This window comes from Ranitomeya imitator, chromosome 3 (genome assembly GCF_032444005.1).
Source record: "Ranitomeya imitator isolate aRanImi1 chromosome 3, aRanImi1.pri, whole genome shotgun sequence".
Classification (NCBI taxonomy): Eukaryota; Metazoa; Chordata; class Amphibia; order Anura; family Dendrobatidae; genus Ranitomeya; species Ranitomeya imitator.
In genome coordinates, this window is record NC_091284.1 from 94,943,845 (window position 1) to 94,964,669 (window position 20,825).

At 43.4% G+C, this 20,825-nt stretch overlaps 1 protein-coding gene across 1 annotated transcript in view; it reads right to left on the bottom strand.

Moving 5' to 3' along the window:
- Window positions 1-20,825, bottom strand: part of BLMH (bleomycin hydrolase) — a 92,144-nt gene that overhangs the window by 27,920 nt on the left and 43,399 nt on the right. Inside the window, exons 7-9 of the mRNA XM_069761166.1 lie at window positions 19,578-19,733; window positions 10,647-10,805; window positions 9,685-9,752 (exon numbers count right to left, since the gene is read on the bottom strand). Coding sequence (XP_069617267.1) covers window positions 9,685-9,752; window positions 10,647-10,805; window positions 19,578-19,733 — 383 coding nt within the window. The remainder of the gene's footprint in view (window positions 1-9,684; window positions 9,753-10,646; window positions 10,806-19,577; window positions 19,734-20,825) is intronic.

The window sequence follows — 20,825 nt, forward strand, 5'->3', positions numbered from 1 at the left end:
CTGGCACAGATAAATTAAACAGACGGCCCTTAGGAAACGTACTACCAGGAATCAAATTAATAGCACAGTCGCAATCCCTATGAGGAGGTAGGGTGTTGTGAATTCTGTGGCTGAGTTCACTTCTGTGGTCACAAGTGGTATTGCAGTCTCTGGGCTTCCTCCCTCAGGTGTTTTGGTGAGCTCGTTGGCTGCCTTGCTATTTAGCTCCACCTGAGTCTGTCTTCCTTGCTCCTGGTCAATGTTCCAGTGTTGGATCTGAGCTACTGCATCTTTCCTTGGGCCTGCTGCTCTGCTAGATAAGTGCTTCTAGTTTGTTTTCTGTTTTTTCTGTCCAGCTTGCTATTAACTTTTGCTGGAAGCTCTGAGAAGCAAAGGGGTGCACCGCCGTGCTGTTAGTTCGGCACGGTGGGTCTTTTTGCCCCTTTGCGTGGTTTTCGTTTTAGGGTTTTTTGTAGACTGCATAGTTCTCTTTGCTATCCTCGCTCTGTCTAGAATATCGGGCCTCACTTTGCTGAATCTATTTCATTCCTACGTTTGTCTTTTCATCTTGCTAACAGTCATTATATGTGGGGGGCTGCCTATTCCTTTAGGGTATTTCTCTGAGGTAAGTCAGGCTTGTATTTCTATCTTCAGGCTAGTCAGCTCCTCAGGCAGTGCCGAGTTGCATAGGTAGTGATAGGCGCAATCCACTGCTGCTTATAGTTGTGTGAGGATAGATCAGGTATTGCAGTCTGCAGAGATTCCACGTCTCAGAGCTCGTCCTATTGTTTTTGGTTATTGCCAGATCTCTGTATGTGCGCTGATTACTGCACGCTGTGTTGCCTGATTGCCAGCCATAACAGTACCAGGAGCCACACCAATGATTCCCAATAGAGGGAAAAAAGAAATCCTGACATCATTTTTTTTTCTTAGCTCTGTCTTCAGTCTTTTTTTTCCCCTAGACATTAGAGTGCTTCAGGACACAGCTGTGGACATGGATATTCAGGCTCTGTGCTCCTCAATGGATAATCTCGTTGTAAATGTACAAAAGATTCAAGATACTATTGATCAGAAATCGATGCTAGAACCAAGAATTCCGATTCCTGATTTGTTTTTTGGTGACAGAACTAAGTTCCTGAGCTTCAGAAATAATTGTAAGCTATTTTTGGCCTTGAAACCTCATTCTTCTGGTAATCCTATTCAACAGGTTTTGATTATTATTTCTTTTTTGCGCGGCGACCCACAGGACTGGGCGTTTTCTCTTGCACCAGGAGATTCTGCATTGAGTAATGTTGATGCATTTTTCCAGGCGCTGGGATTGCTTTACGATGAGCCTAATTCAGTGGATCAGGCTGAGAAAAATCTGCTGGCTTTATGCCAGGGTCAGGATGATGTAGAAGTATATTGTCAGAAATTTAGGAAGTGGTCAGTACTCACTCTGTGGAATGAATCTGCACTAGCGGCTTTGTTCAGAAAGGGTCTCTCTGAAGCTCTTAAGGATGTAATGGTGGGATTTCCTATGCCTGCTGGTTTGAATGAGTCTATGTCCTTGGCCATTCAGATCGGTCGTCGCTTGCGCGAGCGTAAATCTGTGCACCATCTGGCGGTATTGTCTGAGAGTAAACCTGAGCCTATGCAGTGCGACAGGACTATGACTAAAGTAGAACGGCAAGAACACAGACGTCTGAACAGACTGTGTTTCTATTGTGGTGATTCTACTCATGCTATTTCTAATTGTCCTAAACGCACTAGGCGGTTCGATAGCTCTGCCGTTATTGGTACTGTACAGTCCAAATTCCTTTTGTCCATTACCTTAATGTGCTCTTTGTCATCGTATTCTGTCATGGCGTTTGTGGATTCAGGCGCTGCCCTGAATCTGATGGATTTGGATTATGCTAAACGTTGTGGATTTTTCTTGGAGCCTTTGCGGTGTCCTATTCCGTTGAGAGGAATTGATGCTACACCTTTGGCCAAGAATAAGCCTCAGTACTGGGCCCAGCTGACCATGTGCATGGCTCCTGCACATCAGGAAGTTATTCGCTTTCTGGTACTGCATAATATGCATGATGTGGTCGTGTTGGGGTTGCCATGGCTACAAACCCATAATCCAGTATTGGATTGGAACTCTATGTCGGTAACCAGCTGGGGTTGTCAGGGAGTACATGGTGATGTTCCATTTTTGTCTATTTCGTCATCCATTCCTTCTGACATCCCAGAGTTCTTGTCGGACTTTCAGGATGTATTTGAAGAGTCCAATTCTGATGCCCTACCTTCGCATAGGAATTGTGATTGTGCTATCGATTTGATTCCTGGTAGTAAATTCCCTAAGGGTCGTTTATTTAATTTGTCCGTACCTGAACACACCGCTATGCGCAGTTATGTGAAGGAGTCCCTGGAGAAGGGACATATTCGCCCATCGTCGTCACCATTGGGAGCAGGGTTCTTTTTTGTAGCCAAGAAGGATGGTTCGCTAAGACCGTGTATTGATTACCGCCTTCTTAATAAGATCACTGTTAAGTTTCAGTATCCCTTGCCATTGATTTCTGACTTGTTTGCTCGGATTAAGGGGGCTAGTTGGTTTACTAAGATTGATCTTCGTGGTGCGTATAATCTGGTGAGAATCAGGCAGGGAGATGAATGGAAAACGGCATTTAATACGCCCGAGGGTCATTTTGAGTATCTGGTGATGCCGTTCGGACTTGCCAATGCTCCATCTGTTTTTCAGTCTTTTATGCATGACATTTTCCGTGAGTATCTGGATAAATTCTTGATTGTTTACTTGGATGACATTTTGATCTTCTCAGATGATTGGGAGTCTCATGTGAAGCAAGTCAGAATGGTTTTCCAGGTACTGCGTGCTAATTCCTTGTTCGTGAAGGGATCAAAGTGTCTCTTCGGTGTGCAGAAAGTTTCATTTTTGGGGTTCATCTTTTCCCCTTCTACTATCAAGATGGATCCGGTTAAGGTTCAGGCCATCCAGGATTGGACTCAGCCGACATCTCTAAAAAGTCTGCAGAAATTCCTGGGCTTTGCTAATTTTTATCGTCGCTTCATCTGTAATTTTTCTAGCATTGCCAGACCATTGACCGATTTGACCAAGAAGGGTGCTGATTTGGTTAATTGGTCTTCTGCTGCCGTGGAAGCTTTTCAGGAGTTGAAGCGTCGTTTTTGCTGTGCCCCTGTGTTGTGTCAACCTGATGTTTCTCTTCCGTTCCAGGTCGAGGTTGATGCTTCTGAGATTGGTGCAGGGGCGGTTTTGTCACAGAGAGGTTCTGGTTGCTCAGTGTTCAAACCATGTGTGTTCTTTTCCAGGAAATTTTCTGCTGCTGAGCGTAATTATGATGTGGGCAACCGAGAGTTGCTGGCCATGAAGTGGGCATTCGAGGAGTGGCGTCATTGGCTTGAGGGTGCTAAGCATCGCGTGGTGGTTTTGACTGATCATAAGAACCTTACTTATCTTGAGTCTGCCAAGCGCTTGAATCCTAGACAGGCCCGTTGGTCGTTATTTTTTGCTCGTTTTGATTTTGTGATTTCATACCTTCCGGGCTCTAAAAATGTGAAGGCGGATGCTCTGTCTAGGAGTTTTGTGCCCGACTCTCCGGGGTTATCTGAGCCGGCGAGTATCCTCAAGGAAGGAGTCATTGTGTCTGCCATCTCCCCTGATTTGCGGAGAGTGTTGCAGAAATTTCAGGCTAATAAACCTGATCGTTGTCCGGCCGAGAAACTGTTCGTCCCTGATAGGTGGACTAGTAAAGTTATCTCTGAACTTCATTGTTCGGTGCTGGCCGGTCATCCAGGAATCTTTGGTACCAGGGAGTTGGTTGCTAGATCCTTCTGGTGGCCATCTCTGTCACGGGATGTGCGTGCTTTTGTGCAGTCCTGTGGAATTTGTGCTAGGGCTAAGCCCTGCTGTTCTTGTGCCAGTGGGTTGCTTTTGCCCTTGCCGGTCCCGAAGAGGCCTTGGACACATATTTCGATGGATTTCATTTCTGACCTTCCCGTTTCTCAAAAAATGTCGGTCATTTGGGTGGTCTGTGATCGCTTTTCTAAAATGGTCCATTTGGTGCCCTTGGTTAAATTGCCTTCCTCCTCTGATTTGGTGCCTTTGTTCTTCCAGCATGTGGTTCGTTTACATGGCATTCCTGAGAATATTGTTTCTGACAGAGGTTCCCAGTTTGTCTCGAGGTTCTGGCGAGCCTTTTGTGGTAGGATGGGCATTGACCTATCTTTCTCCTCGGCCTTCCATCCTCAGACTAATGGCCAGACCGAACGAACCAATCAGACCTTGGAAACATATCTGAGATGTTTTGTTTCCGCTGACCAGGATGATTGGGTGTCATTTTTGCCGTTGGCTGAGTTCGCCCTTAATAATCGGGCCAGCTCGGCTACCTTGGTCTCTCCATTTTTCTGCAATTCTGGGTTCCATCCTCGTTTCTCTTCAGGACAGGTTGAGTCTTCGGACTGTCCTGGTGTGGATTCTGTGGTGGACAGGTTGCAGCAGATCTGGACTCAGGTAGTGGACAATTTGACCTTGTCCCAGGAGAAGGCTCAGCTTTTCGCTAATCGCAGACGCCGTGTGGGACCCCGACTTCGTGTTGGGGATCTGGTTTGGTTATCTTCTCGTCATATTCCTATGAAGGTTTCCTCTCCTAAATTTAAACCTCGTTTTATTGGTCCGTATAGGATTTCTGAGACTCTCAATCCGGTGTCTTTTCGTCTGACCCTCCCAGACTCCTTTTCCATACATAATGTATTCCATAGGTCGTTGTTGAGGAGATACGTGGCACCTATGGTTCCATCTGTGGAGCCTCCTGCCCCTGTTTTGGTGGAGGGGGAATTGGAGTATATTGTGGAGAAGATTTTGGATTCTCGTGTCTCTAGACGGAAACTCCAGTATCTGGTCAAATGGAAGGGTTATGCTCAGGAAGATAATTCCTGGGTTTTTGCCTCTGATGTCCATGCCCCAGATCTTGTTCGTGCCTTTCATGTGGCTCATCCTGGTCGGCCTGGGGGTTCTGGTGAGGGTTCGGTGACCCCTCCTCAAGGGGGGGGTACTGTTGTGAATTCTGTGGCTGAGTTCACTTCTGTGGTCACAAGTGGTATTGCAGTCTCTGGGCTTCCTCCCTCAGGTGTTTTGGTGAGCTCGTTGGCTGCCTTGCTATTTAGCTCCACCTGAGTCTGTCTTCCTTGCTCCTGGTCAATGTTCCAGTGTTGGATCTGAGCTACTGCATCTTTCCTTGGGCCTGCTGCTCTGCTAGATAAGTGCTTCTAGTTTGTTTTCTGTTTTTTCTGTCCAGCTTGCTATTAACTTTTGCTGGAAGCTCTGAGAAGCAAAGGGGTGCACCGCCGTGCTGTTAGTTCGGCACGGTGGGTCTTTTTGCCCCTTTGCGTGGTTTTCGTTTTAGGGTTTTTTGTAGACTGCATAGTTCTCTTTGCTATCCTCGCTCTGTCTAGAATATCGGGCCTCACTTTGCTGAATCTATTTCATTCCTACGTTTGTCTTTTCATCTTGCTAACAGTCATTATATGTGAGGGGCTGCCTATTCCTTTGGGGTATTTCTCTGAGGTAAGTCAGGCTTGTATTTCTATCTTCAGGCTAGTCAGCTCCTCAGGCAGTGCCGAGTTACATAGGTAGTGATAGGCGCAATCCACTGCTGCTTATAGTTGTGTGAGGATAGATCAGGTATTGCAGTCTGCAGAGATTCCACGTCTCAGAGCTCGTCCTATTGTTTTTGGTTATTGCCAGATCTCTGTATGTGCGCTGATTACTGCACGCTGTGTTGCCTGATTGCCAGCCATAACAGTAGGGCACCAGATTTGGGCTCTTCAAATACATCCCGGTAATCTGATAAAAACTCAGGGACTTCAGAAGGAGTGGAAGGCGAAATTGACAGCAATGGAACATCACCATGTACCCCCTGACAACCCCAGCTGGACACAGACATAGATTTCCAATCCAACACTGGATTATGGACCTGTAGCCATGGCAACCCCAAAACAACCACATCATGCAGATTATGCAACACCAAAAAGCGAATATCCTCCTGATGTGCAGGAGCCATGCACATGGTCAATTGAGTCCAGTACTGAGGCTTATTCTTGGCCAAAGGCGTAGCATCAATTCCTCTCAATGGAATAGGATACTGCAAGGGCTCCAAGAAAAAACCACAGCGCCTGGCAAACTCTAAGTCCATCAAATTCAGGGCAGCGCCTGAATCCACAAATGCCATTACAGAATAGGACAACAGAGAGCAAATCAGAGTAACAGACAAAAGAAATTTAGACTGTACCGTACCAATGGTGGCAAACCTAGCGAACCGCTTAGTGCGCTTAGGACAATCGGAGATAGCATGAGTGGATTCACCACAGTAAAAACACAGCCCATTCCGACGTCTGTGTTCTTGCCGTTCAGCTCTAGTCAAAGTCCTATCACATTGCATAGGCTCAGGTCTTTGCTCAGAGAATACCGCCAGATGGTGCACAGCTTTGCGCTCACGCATGCGCCGATCGATCTGAATGGCCAAGGACATAGACTCATTCAGACCAGCAGGCGTGGGAAATCCCACCATGACATCCTTAAGGGCTTCAGAAAGACCCTTTCTGAAAATTGCCGCCAGGGCACATTCATTCCACTGAGTAAGCACAGACCACTTTCTAAACTTCTGACAGTACACCTCCGCTTCATCCTGACCCTGACACAAAGCCAGCAAGATTTTCTCTGCCTGATCCACTGAATTTGGTTCATCATAAAGCAATCCAAGCGCCAGAAAAAACGCATCTACATCTCGCAATGCAGGGTCTCCTGGCGCAAGGGAAAATGCCCAGTCTTGAGGGTCACCACGCAAAGAGTTTCAAAGCTGGAAACAGTTTACAATTATTTTTGAAATTCAAGAATCTAGATCTATCCCCAGAAAATAAATCAGGAATAGGAATTCTAGGCTCTAACATAGGATTCTGAACCACAAAATCTTGAATGTTTTGTACCCTTGCAGTGAGATGATCCACACAAGAGGATAGACCCTGAATGTCCATCTCTACACCTGTGTCCTGAACCCCCCAAAGGTCTAGGGGAAAAGAAAGACAAAACACAGTGCAAAGAAAAAAAAATGGACTCAGAAGTCCTCTTATCCCTCTATTGAGATGCATTAATACTTTGGGCCAGCTGTACTGTTATGACCTGGTGGTTAGGAGCACCCGACCTGATAGTTAAACTCATACAGGACGAGCTCTGGGATGTGGGAGCTCTGTTGACCGCAAGCCCTAATCCTATCGCACACACTAAAAATAGCCGTGGAGCACTCCTGACGCTCCCTAGGCGCCTCGTCACAGCCTCAGAGCTAGCTAACCCTAGAGATAGAAAATAAAGCCTACCTTGCCTCAGAGAAATTCCCAAAGGAATAGGCAGCCCCCCACATATAATGATTGTGAGTAAAGATGAAAGTCACAAACGCAGAAATGAAATAGGTTTCAGCAAAGGGAGGCCAGACTTACTAAATAGACAGAGGATAGGAAAGGAATCTTTGCAGGTCAGCACAAAAACCTACAAAAGACCACGCAGAGTGTGCAAAAAGGGTCCTCTGCACCGACTCACGGTGCGGGGGGTGCCACTCTGCATCCCAGAGCTTCCAGCTAGCAAGACAAAATCATGATAACCAGCTGGACAAAGAAACAAAGAGCAAAAATAACAATAAGGAAATTAGCTTCTGCAGGAGAAGACAGGTCACCAGGCAGATCCAGGAGCGAACATTGACAGCTGGCATGGAGTAACGATCTGAGTGGAGTTAAATAGAGAAGCCAACCAAAGGATAAACCACGTCACCTGTGTAAGGAACCTCAGAAGCAGCAGCTTCACTCATAGCCACCAGAGGGAGCCCATAGACAGAACTCACCGAAGTACCATTCACGACCACAGGAGGGAGTTCGACAACAGAATTCACAACAGTTTCTACCTTAGGCTATGTCCATAAAACTCTTTTGTAAGCGAGCCACATTGACCGATGACCATCATGTTTTCAGCATTTTTTTTCTTTTTGGGTGGCGGGGTGGAGAGAATACAGTGCTATTACCTAATAGATTCTGAAAAGCATTTAATATATACTAAAATAAGCATGAAAAATAGAAGCGCTATTTATGAATTCAGCTGCTTGAGACAGGAAATAAGAGGAATTACATTTCTGGGCAGAGACTCATTAAATATCTCACTTATCTGCCCTGTAATCAGTGTATATTTCACGGCTGGAGGGAAGAAGTGAGATAAGGGCGCAGAGCAGAATTATCCCCAAATGCACGGGTCGCTCTGCGCCACTCTTGTGTATACAACTCCTTTGCAGACCTTTGCGTCGCCGTGGTTACAGAATACAAATGATTGACCAAAACTTTCAAATTTAAAAACCAAATTGTATTTAAAGGGACCCTGTCACCCCGAAATTCACGGGTGAGGTAAGCCCACCGGCATCAGGGGCTTATCTACAGCATTCTGTAATGCTGTAGATAAGCCCCCGATGTTACCTGAAAGAGGAGAAAAAGACGTTATATTATACTCACCCAGGGGCGGTCCCGCTGCTGGTCCGGTCGGATGGGCGTCTCCGGTCCGCTGCGGCGCCTCCCATCTTCATTACAAGACGTCCGCTTCTGATCTTCAGCCACGGCTCCGGTGCAGGCGTACTTTGCTCTGCCCTGTTGAGGGCAGAGGATAGTACTGCAGTGCGCAGGCGCCGGGCCTCTGACCTTTCCGGCGCCTGCGCACTGCAGTACTATCCTCTGCCCTCAACAGGGCAGAGCAAAGTACACCTGCGCCGGAGCCGTGGCTGAAGATCAGAAGAGGACGTCTTGTAATGAAGATGGGAGGCGCCGCAGCGGACCGGAGACGCCCATCCGACCTGACCAGCAGCGGGACCGCCCCTGGGTGAGTATAATATAACGTCTTTTTCTCCTCTTTCAGGTAACATCGGGGGCTTATCTACAGCATTACAGAATGCTGTAGATAAGCCCCTGATGCCGGTGGGCTTAGCTCACCCGCGATTTTCGGGGTGACAGGTTCCCTTTAAAGACCTTTTTCTATTACTCACTGAACCGATTGCTGTAGGTAATAAGACCACGTCTTCTCAAACACAGCTGTATTACACAGGGGGGAATGAACGTACGACAAATCAAAGCGAAACCTGCACTAAACACTTCTTGGGGTCCATGCAGCACGATAATGGGGAAATGAGCGCTTGTAGTAAGGCTCGTTTCCGACAACTGGTCCATCTAAACAGACCAGCAAACATGCAAAAAAATGTGAAAAATGGTCGTACAACAGATACAATTATTTTTAAAACTTACTATCGCCCGGAGTAAACTGGGTATGTGCTGCCAATGTCATAGTGTATGGAAAAGAACGATGGTGTTAAAAAAATAATCATTCTGTGCACTTCTAAATGCAAAGATTTAAGTACATTTTCTCCCCAAGATGGACAAGCCCTTTAAATGACCGCCGATCAGCTTACTTGACATTACATCATTTTCTGGCCACGATGATGTAGTTTAACAACGGCCCAACAGTGATAAGAACACGGGTTTACATTTACTTTGAGAAAATGATCATGGGGTTTTTTGTCACTTGTTATCTAATCACATTATATTTTGAAGCCAGATACTTTGTATACGTTAACAAAATTAAATTTGGCACTACTTATGATTTTTTTTCCTTGGAATTCAACTTACATGTTCAAGTCATTGATTCCTAATTTTCCTTGAAAGTGCTTTCCAACATCACATCCAAACCACACAGCCTATGATAAATGAAGGAAAATGCCAGTAAGGAGTCAAACATGATGCAAAAATATAAACCCTCCTGTTAAAATGTTGAAGGGTTGGACCCCGCAAAAATTTTCTTCTTTAAAAGAGGCTATGTCTAATTTGCTGATTACTGCAGTCTATCAAATGGGACTTCCTCCAATCTATAAAAAAAATGTGTTTTGAAGCGCCCCATTAGAATAAAATCGTTGTCGCGTATACACCCCACTGCTTAATTTACTACCTATGGGATTACCGCAGACGGCATTGTAAAATGATTGGCCATCTCCGGCAGTCCCATAGACAATGAACGCAACTGCCAGATTCTATGGGACCTTTTAGTGTCCAGTCTCTGGATCGTTTGGAGTGCCAGCTGTCGGCCTCACCACAATCCCGTTCTGTGGACTGGTGCTAACCTACCAAGTTGGGGAAAAACCTTAGAACACCCGTTGGTGGATTCGGCAGACCTTAACACATATTCAAGTAATGAATAACTAATGGTTGGCAACCTATATGCTGATCATGGGGTTTCGACCATGCAGATCAGCAGGATGTAGGGTCTCAGATCCCCACAGCCCATTGTTTGTGCTTGGTCATTCTAAATAAATGCCGTGCTGGGTAAAAAAAACAAAACCAAAGTTTTGTCTGGAATTGGAATCTGGAATTCCTTGCCTGAGGAGGTGGTGATGGCGAACTCAGTCGAGGGGTTCAAGAGAGGCCTGGATGTCTTCCTGGAGCAGAACAATATTGTATCATACAATTATTAGGTTCTGTAGAAGGACGTAGATCTGGGGATTTATTATGATGGAATATAGGCTGAACTGGATGGACAAATGTCTTTTTTCAGCCTTATTAACTATGTTACTATGTTACTAAAGTACTGTACCCACCTCCCCATCCTTTATTGAGGCCGCTGCCAGCTTTTTTAATACTTCAATAGACTGGTTATTATATAGTGTTTTCCTGCCTTCCACCATGTTCCCAAGGAACTGAACAGTATATAGCTTCTCAAAAGGGTTTTGTGGTCGAGGATCATTTACAAGGCAGATCTGCAGAGAGAAACAGATAAAAACAGAAATCTTTTAATGAAATACTAATACAACACAGTGCTCAAAGGTACAAAGCAATCCTCCATATTGATATTAAATAACCATCGTTCTACATTTTTATTTCATAAAGCAATACTACGCATGAAAATTATATACACACATATATATATAATCTATCTCATGAGAAAAATCTGCTACTTTCTCCTCCTGGACTGAACACTCACTCTTAGGCTACTTTCACACTTAGCGTCATGCACTGCACGGCGCTATGCGACGTTTTGTAGAAAAAACGCATCCTGCAAAAGTGCTTGCAGGATGCGTTTTTTCTCCATTGACTTGCATTAGCGTCGCATTGCAACGCTTTGCCACACGTCGCAGCCGTCGTGCGACGGTTGCGTCGTGTTGTGGCGGACCATCGGCTGCAAAAAACGTTACATGTAACATTTTTTGCTGCCAACGGTCCGCCATTTCCGACCGCGCATGCGCGGCCGGAACTCCGCCCCCCCGCACCTCACAATGGGGCAGCGGATGCGCTGGAAAAATGCATCCGCTGCCCCCCTTGTGCGGCGCATTCACTGCTAGCGTCGGTACATCGGCCCGACGCACTGCGACGGGCCGAGTACGACGCTAGTGTGAAAGTAGCCTAAGGCTAATTAATTCATGGGTAACATATCTGTATTCAGTGAAGTCATACTGTACCATATATTCACATTACTCTTTTTTTTTTTTTAAACAAATTTTTATTCATTTACCAATTGTGTCGAGCATTACATCTTATTGACATTAAATTCTTAATAATTAACACAACGTTATGGGGATTAGGGAAGGGAAGAGGATAGAGGAAATGGTGACATTACAATAACTATCCAATCACATTCTCTATATGCGAATCTGCAAAGTTATTTAAGAACGGTATTTAAACGGAAAGGTAACCAATTGTTCCATTTTTTATAAAATTGAGCTATATTATTATTAGATGTAGCAATTATTTTTTCTGATAGGCAATTTTCGTTGATATATTCACATTACTCAGATAGGAGACAAGTTGGTGCTTTTCAGATTCTGTGGAGGGGGAGGAGCTAGAGGCTGTCAGACATTCTGCTGCTGTTTTCCCTGAAACACATTTCTCCATAGAACTTTATGAGCACCAACTGTCACATCCCATCTCAGTAATGGAACAGTCTATATTAAATAAAGACAGCTTTTACACCTGAATTGAGAATTTTGAGAATGAAGGATGGAGGAAAAAGAAAAGTGGAATTCTCTCATAAGATAATGTGTATCTATCTATATAGGATGGTCACTTACTCTTTAAATATTCTGTACATTCTCAGTCTCACTATTAGACTTTTATAAGAAAATGTTAGTACGTATTCAGGAAAAAAATGTGCTCAATTTAAAGAGATCAAATATTATTTCTTGGATTTGTATTAACTAAAACCAGACTTTATCCGTATTTTTTTTATTTACTATATAATACCAATACCGGACGAAGGGGAAGCGAAACGCGCCTTGGTGCGGTGTGTGCGGGGGGCAGTGGAGTGTCAGACTGGATGGCATGATTTGTCTTATGTTTGTGTATGCTTTTATTATTTAATATTAATTGCCACTTGGTATTTATCACATGATTTTTGCATATTTTTTCACACTTTTTATGTCTTACATGGAGTAGTTATAAGGGTTATTTTCTGCTTTATTATTGGTGCATAATTTCTCATTGATATTTATTTATATAGTTTTTTTTTAATATATGTATATATTTTTTTACCGAACAGTCTGATATTCCTTGCCCCTGTCACACGTTAATTTTGATATTGTTTTTTATGCTATTAATTTTTTGTGTAAATCAAGTTTATTAAAGAATTTGCAAGTAACAGAACTTTGCAATGTAAAATAATAACAATCAGAAACATATCAGGTACTCCCAACACAGTCAAGTAATGTGATACATAGAAAAATGATAAAGTATTCAAAATCAGCCTGTAAAAAGACTTCTTTGTCTCCTTAGACATATAGTGCGCTATCTTAGAGACTTTAGAGATGAGAGTCCGCGAACAGTGATCACGTTCTGGATAACGGGCCTAGTTACGTCTTCCCATCAACTCTGAAGTGGTCTATTGCTATGGGCAATAATAGTCCTGACCACTAAAAGTCTAATACTCCAGGACCCGCTTTATTAATTGAGGTTAATTAATACTGGGATAAGATTAACCAGGATGTCCCTTTATATAAACTTTGGTATGAATTAAACCAACATTAAAATGAACATACCGTATATTCTGGTGTATAAGACGACTGGGCGTATAAGACGACCCCCAACTTTTCTATATAAAATATGGAATTTGGGATATACCCGCCGTATAAGACGGGGGTCATCTTATACACCCAGTCATCTTATACGGCGTGTGGTTCCCAGGGTCTGGAGGAGAGGAAACTCCCCTTCAGGCCCTGGGATCCATATTCATGTAAAAAATAAAGAATAAAAATAAAAAACATGGATATACTCACCCTCGGACGGGCCCTGGCTCACAGCGCTGCTAGCGTCTGCCTCTGTTCCTTAGGAATGCAGTGAGTGAAGGACCTTCGATGACGTCGCGGTCACATGAGCGGTCACCGACATGCAGGATCGCTCCCTGCACACGCCGTACCCGGCGTATAAGACGACCCTTGACTTTTGGGACAATTTTTAGGGGTCAAAAAGTCGTCTTATACGCCGGGAAATACGGTACATATGAAAACCCGATAGCACCCTAATAGGTCAACCAAGCCAGATATTAAGCTCCTCAGTTTCCCTGAACACCAACCAGGGGGTCCAGACTCTCAAAACTTTATCCGAGGTTACGGTATCCTGACCAACCAACTGCTCCATACGAAAGACTATTAATTTTTTAATACAGGATTTTTTGTGACGTCAATTTTTTCCTGTATGAATATTTTATTTTAGATTTTTTTTTTTTCTTTGGTATTTTGTGTAATCAAGTTTTTACAGTGTTCAATGAAGTAATATATATATATATATATATATATATATATATATATATATATATATATATATACAGTACAGACCAAAAGTTTGGACACACCTTCTCATTTAAAGATTTTTCTGTATTTTCATGACTATGAAAATTGTACATTCACACTGAAGGCATCAAAACTATGAATTAACACATGTGGAATTATATTCTTAGAAAAAAAGTGTGAAACAACTGAAATTATGTCTTATATTCTAGGTTCTTCAAAGTAGCCACGTTTTGCTTTGATGACTGCTTTGCACACTCTTGGCATTCTCTTGATGAGCTTCAAGAGGTAGTCACCAGAAATGGTGGTTTTCACTTCACAGGTGTGCCCTGTCAGGTTTAATAAGTGGGATTCCTTGCCTTACAAATGGAGTTGGGAGTTGGAGTTGTGTTGTGCAGAAGTCTGGTGGATACACAGCTGATAGTCCTACTGAATAGACTGCTAGAATTTGTATTATGGCAAGAAAAAAGCAGCTAAGTAAAGAAAAACGAGTGGCCATCATTACTTTAAGAAATGAAGGTCAGTCAGTCCGAAAAATTGGGAAAACTTTGAAAGTGTCCCCAAGTGCAGTGGCAAAAACCTTCACGCGCTACAAAGAAACTGGCTCACATGAGGACCGCCCCAGGAAAGGAAGACCAAGAGTCACCTCTGCTTCTGAGGATAAGTTTATCCGAGTCACCAGCTTCAGAAATCGCAGGTTAAAAGCAGCTCAGATTAGAGACCAGGTCAATGCCACACAGAGTTCTAGCAGCAGACACATCTCTACAACAACTGTTAAGAGGAGACTTTGTGCAGCAGGCCTTCATGGTAAAATAGCTGCTAGGAAACCACTGCTAAGGACAGGCAACAAGCAGAAGAGACTTGTTTGGGCTAAAGAACACAAGGAATGGACATTAGACCAGTGGAAATCTGTACTTTGGTCTGATGAGTCCAAATTTGAGATCTTTGGTTCCAACGTGTCTTTGTGCGATGCAGAAAAGGTGAACGGATGGACTCTACATGCATGGCTACCACAGCATCTTGCAGCGGCATGCTATTCCATCCGGTTTGTGTTTAGTTGGACCATCATTTATTTTTCAACAGGACAATGACCCTAAACACTCCTCCAGGCTGTGTAAGGGCTATTTGACCAAGAAGGAGAGTGATGGGGTGCTACGCCAGATGACCTGGCCTCCACAGTCACCAGACCTGAACCCAATCGAGATGGTTTGGGGTGAGCTGGACCGCAGAGTGAAGGCATAAGGACCAACAAGTGCTAAGCATCTCTGGGAACTCCTTCAAGATTGTTGGAAGACCATTCCCGGGGACTACCTCTTGAAGCTCCTCAAGAGAATGCCAAGAGTGTGCAAAGCAGTCATCAAAGCAAAAGGTGGCTACTTTGAAGAACCTAGAATATAAGACATATTTTCAGTTGTTTCACACTTTCTTGCTAAGTATATAATTCCACATGTGTTAATTCATAGTTTTGATGCCTTCAGTGTGAATGTACAATTTTCATAGTCATCTGTGTGCCAGCACCGTCACTTACGGTAAATACTATTGTCAGAGATTGACAGCAGCATTGGAATGAATTAACAGCAGCTCCGGATGTCGCACATTTAAAAAAAATAAAATAAAATAAATTCTATGTATATTATATGAAGACTTTTACTGTTTTAAGTTTGCAATATGTCTTTCTTTGTTGTAAATGACTACCTTATTAATCACTTGTTTGTTGCCATTATTCTATATATTAGCTTCACGATAATTGTGAAATATGTCTGAGATGTTTCGTGACAACCAGTATTCCAATATGCGGACATGAGTGATGGCTGAGTGATATGCTGGAGAACAAACAACAAAATGGGAAGCGGATGAGAGGGAGGGCTGTTATCATAGTCCTAAAGCCAGGAAGAGCTGATAAAAACAGCGGCAGACAAATTCTCTGAAGTCTGGATGCAGTTTTCTCGAATTTCTCCATCCAGCACATGTGTTTTGTTTTTTCAGGGCAGAATACACAGTATAGTCTTACAGAAACATATTCCAAGAAACATTAGGAACATGAAATGTAGGAAAACTTCCACAGTATAATTATTAAATTAGCCACAAACTTGGTACGAGACGATTTGTCACTTGTTTGTGATTAAAGTAAACCAAATCTAAAGTGATCCACGTGAATTACAATCATTAAATTCAAATATAATGGATTGCATAAAATTCTACTCATTCAAGTAACTAAATGGTTGACACTTTTGGAAAATATTAAAAAGACATGAAGGGGTTTTTCAATGTAAAAAGTGGACCCCAAACCCTTTAATATAGAATACATAACAAATGGTAATGCTCCTAAGGATTCATTTGAGGGCGCGGATAGCAGCGCCGCCTCACAGCTTCTATCACTCACCCTGCTCCTGTCGCCACCCCCTGATGACATCTTGTGTCAGGGAAATAGGCAACGGAGACAGAAGCAGGGACTGTATCTGGATGATTGGACTGTATCTGCAGCCACTGAAGCTGCGTCACTTTTCCATCACCCCATTCAGAAAAAGGACATAATCAGGGTACACCAGTGAGAGTAGCTGTGGAAGAGGACTGCAGCGCCGCCCTTACAAATACTGATCCAAAAAACTGACAAAAATACTGAACGTGTGAATGAAGCCTTATGATGAGGTCTTGATTGACTTGACCACACCATTCTGGATAGTAAGGCCGGCGTCACACGCAGCGTATGAAAATACGGTCCGTATATTACGGCCGTAATACGCTGAAAAGTCCCGAAAATAGTGGTCCGTAGCTCCTCCGTAGGCAGGGTGTGTCACCGTTTTTTGCGCATGGCATCCTCCGTATGTAATCTGTATGGCAGCCGTAATGCGTGTTTTTATCGCAGGCTTGCAAAACCGACATACGGCTATACAAAGGGATCCATGTGTTAAAAAAAAAAAAAAACATGTATACTGTCTCTCTCTCTCTCTATATATATATGTCAGGGAGACACATATATGTATATATATTAATATTTCATACAGCACGAGATAGCAGAAAGCCGGTAATTCAATTACCGGCTTTTGCTTTCTCCTTCCTAAAACCCGACATGATATGAGACCTGGTTTACATGCAGTAAACCATCTCATATCACCATTTTTTTTGCATATTCCACACTACTAATGTCAGTAGTGTGTATGTGCAAAATTTGGCCGTTCTAGCTATTAAAATAAAGGGTTAAATGGCGGAAAAAATTGGCGTGGGCTCCCGCACAATTTTCTCCGCCAGAGTAGTAAGGCCAGTGACTGAGGGCAGATATTAATAGCCTGGAGAGGGTCCACGGTTATTGGCCCCCCCCTGGCTAAAAACACCTGCCCCCAGCCACCCCAGAAAAGGCACATCTGGAAGATGCGCCTATTCTGGCACTTGGCCACTCTCTTCCCATTCCCGTGTAGCGGTGGGATATAGGGTAATGAAGGGTTAATGCCACCTTGCTATTGTAAGGTGACATTAAGCCAGATTAATAATGGAGAGGCGTCAATTATGACACCTATCCATTATTAATCCAATAGTAGTAAAGGGTTAAAAAAAAACCACACACACATTATTAAAAATTAATTTATTGAAAAAAACACAAAGGTTGTTGTATTAATTTATTCTACTCTCAATCCACTCACTGAAGACCCTCGATCTGTAAATTAAAAAAAAAATAATAAACCAACAATATACATACCTTCCGAGGATCTGGCACGTCCAACGATGTAGATCCATCTGAAGGGGTTAAAATATTTTGCAGACACGAGCTCCGCTAATGCAGGATGCTCATTTCTGCAAAACCCCGGCGAATGAAGCTAAATATAGGTCAATGACCTATATTTACCTGCATTTGCGGTGAGGCGCCCTCTGCTGGCTGTTCCTAGATCGTGGGAACTTTCCTAGAAAGCTCCCTTGCTCGAGTTCATATGAGGACAACCAGCAGAGGGCGCCCTCTTATGATCTCGAGCCTGGGAGCTTTCTAGGAAAGTTCCCACGATCTAGGAACAGCCAGCAGAGGGCGCCTCACCGCAAACGAAAGCTAAATATAGATCATTGACCTATATTTAGCTTCATTCGCCGGGGTTTTGCAGAAATGAGCATCCTGCATTAGCGGAGCTCGTGTCTGCAAAATATTTTAACCCCTTCAGATGGATCTACATCGTTGGACCTTACAGATCCTCGGAAGGTATGTATATTGTTGGTTTATTATTTTTTTTTAATTTACAGATCGAGGGTCTTCAGTGAGTGGATTGAGAGTAGAATAAATTAATACAACAGCCTTTGTGATTTTTTCAATAAATTAATTTTTAATAATGTGTTTGTGGTTTTTTTTTAACCCTTTACTAGTATTGGATTAATAATGGATAGGTGTCATAATTGACGCCTCTCCATTATTAATCTTGCTTAATGTCACCTTACAATAGCAAGGTGGCATTAACCCTTCATTACCCCATATCCCACCGCTACACGGGAATGGGAAGAGAGTGGCCAAGTGCCAGAATAGGCGCATCTTCCAGATGTGCCTTTTCTGGGGTGGCTGCGGGCAGGTGTTTTTAGCCAGGGGGGGGCCAATAACCGTGGACCCTCTCCAGGCTATTAATATCTGCCCTCAGTCACTGGCCTTACTACTCTGGCGGAGAAAATTGTGTGGGAGCCCACGCCAATTTTTTTCCGCCATTTAACCCTTTATTTTAATAGCTAGAACGGCCAAATTTTGCATATACACACTACTAACATTAGTAGTGTGGAATATGCAAAAAAAATGGTGATATGAGATGGTTTACTGTATGTAAACCAGGTCTCATATCATGTCGGGTTTAGGAAGGAGAAAGCAAAAGCCGGTAACTGAATTACCGGCTTTACTCTCTAACAGCGCTGCGTATTCCTCGCAAGTCACACTGCTGGTCCGTGTGTAATCCGTATTTTTGGGGCTTCCATAGACTTTCATTGACGTTTTATTTGCGCAATACGGTGACAAACGCAGCATGCTGCGATTTTCTACGGCCGTAGAAAGCCGTATAATACGGATCAGTTTAATACGGCAGATAGGAGCAGGGGCATAGAGAATAATTGTGCCGTATTTTTTGCGAGTTTTACGGACGTAGTTTCTGCGCTCTTACGTCCGTAAAACTCGCAAGTGTGACGGCGGCCTTACACTGCTGACTGTCATTCCTGCATAGATTTAGATATTTTTTTTGCTTTATAATTAAAAGGGAGATCCAGAATAAAACACAAATTAAAACACAATTACTTCTGCTTTCTCTGCGCCACTCCTTTGTCACTGTTCCTGTGTTTCTCGCCAGTTCAGGAAAATAAATAAATAATGTTCCCTGACTGCTGCAGACAATCACTAGCCTCAATAATGCAGTTTGCATGTACAGAACATGATGACCAGTAATCGGCTGCAGCAGTAAGGCAATTGTTTTTCCTTTACTTGATAATATTTCTCACCTTAAAGCCAAGTTTGCAGGCACCTGGGAAAGCCATTTAATCTTCCTATACCCAGTTCTCTTGTACACTGCACGAAAATTTTCCATAATGAAAGCCCAATTTATCCTAATTTTTACCAAAGTAATTTGGTTGCTGGTGAAATTTACACAACTTGTCCTTCTCCCCCCAAAACTAATTCTGTGAGCCCCATTAGGGACAAAGCTGAGGTTAGGTTAATTATAATCTCTGTACAGCGCTGACGAATACGTTGGAGCTGTATAAGCAATAGAAATGCATAAATCTTACACATCTTTTTTAGATGCTCACCTTGTCTTCCACATTGAAAACCGGTTTTACATGCTCCTTATAAAAATCCTGGGGTGTCACAGGTCCAATCTTGTGATAAGTCTTCTCTTTGTCCCTGAATTCCCAGGTGAAGGTCTCTGGTGGGCTCCCTACACATATACTCACCACCCGGTATACCTGAAAAATAAAAACAAACAAACGATTTATATTCCGCCATCAAAAAGATAATGCACAATGCTTATTTAGCGTTTTTATGGAAGCAGATCAGACGATCATTCATTATAGAGAGGAGATTGAGAAGGTGTTGACTTGGCCTTCAAACTCCCCAGGTCTTAGTTGGGTACAACAGTAGCTGTAGGGTGTGCTGGAAATCTCAGTGGACATAGATGATCTGCTGCTAAAAGTCTTAATACTGAATACTGGCATAAAACGCTTTGAAATGTCGCCAACTTTTTGCACAACACCAGTTGTAAAGCAGTTCCGCCAAAATGGGTGGACGTGGGGCAGGATGAGGTGTGGTTTGCGTTGGCTTTTTTTTTTTACACCCGATATGCTACTCCAGTAGCATTTCTGTCAAGCCACAAGCCGATGAGAAGATGCACCAAATTAATTACGTAATTCTTAATGAATTCTGCGCATTGTCCTCTGATAAGTCCTAGTGAACCATTAGTATTAGATAACAGAGGAAACTGTGGCATTCTTTGTGGGGTCTGTGCCTCGACAGATCAACGTGGATTCAGAAACAAGAAGGACTTGCACATTATTAGGTTTTCACTTTATGGATGATTGGCGCACATCGGAAAACACCCAAGACAAATAGATTTGGCATGTGCCATGCATTTTGTTCTCTTTGTTCTGTGGGAACTTGAGCCTGAATTCGTGAAACCACAATGGTCCGGGCTCCACACATGATGTAATGATCTGCTCAGAAGAGATTTGGGTGTGACACCCCCCGGTTGGCATACTACAGGCAACTGCAGAGGAAATTTCAGTAAACAGATCAGAGAATAGATATGGAGGAATGCCGAGCGTTACTGAGGTGCCACAGAACAGGATGCCGGAGGGCTGAGATTACGGCACACAAACATTGGACTACCGAGGGCATACAGCAAGCTATGACATGATGGGAGGGCAGGAAGAGGGCACTAAAAACTCCGCCACTCCACAATCAGCGGTCCCAATGAGCTGTCAGCAAAGTGCCAACTGGAGAGATATGCAGGGTGTACACTACTAATGAAAGGAGGAGAAAGGGAAAAGGAAATGCTTCAT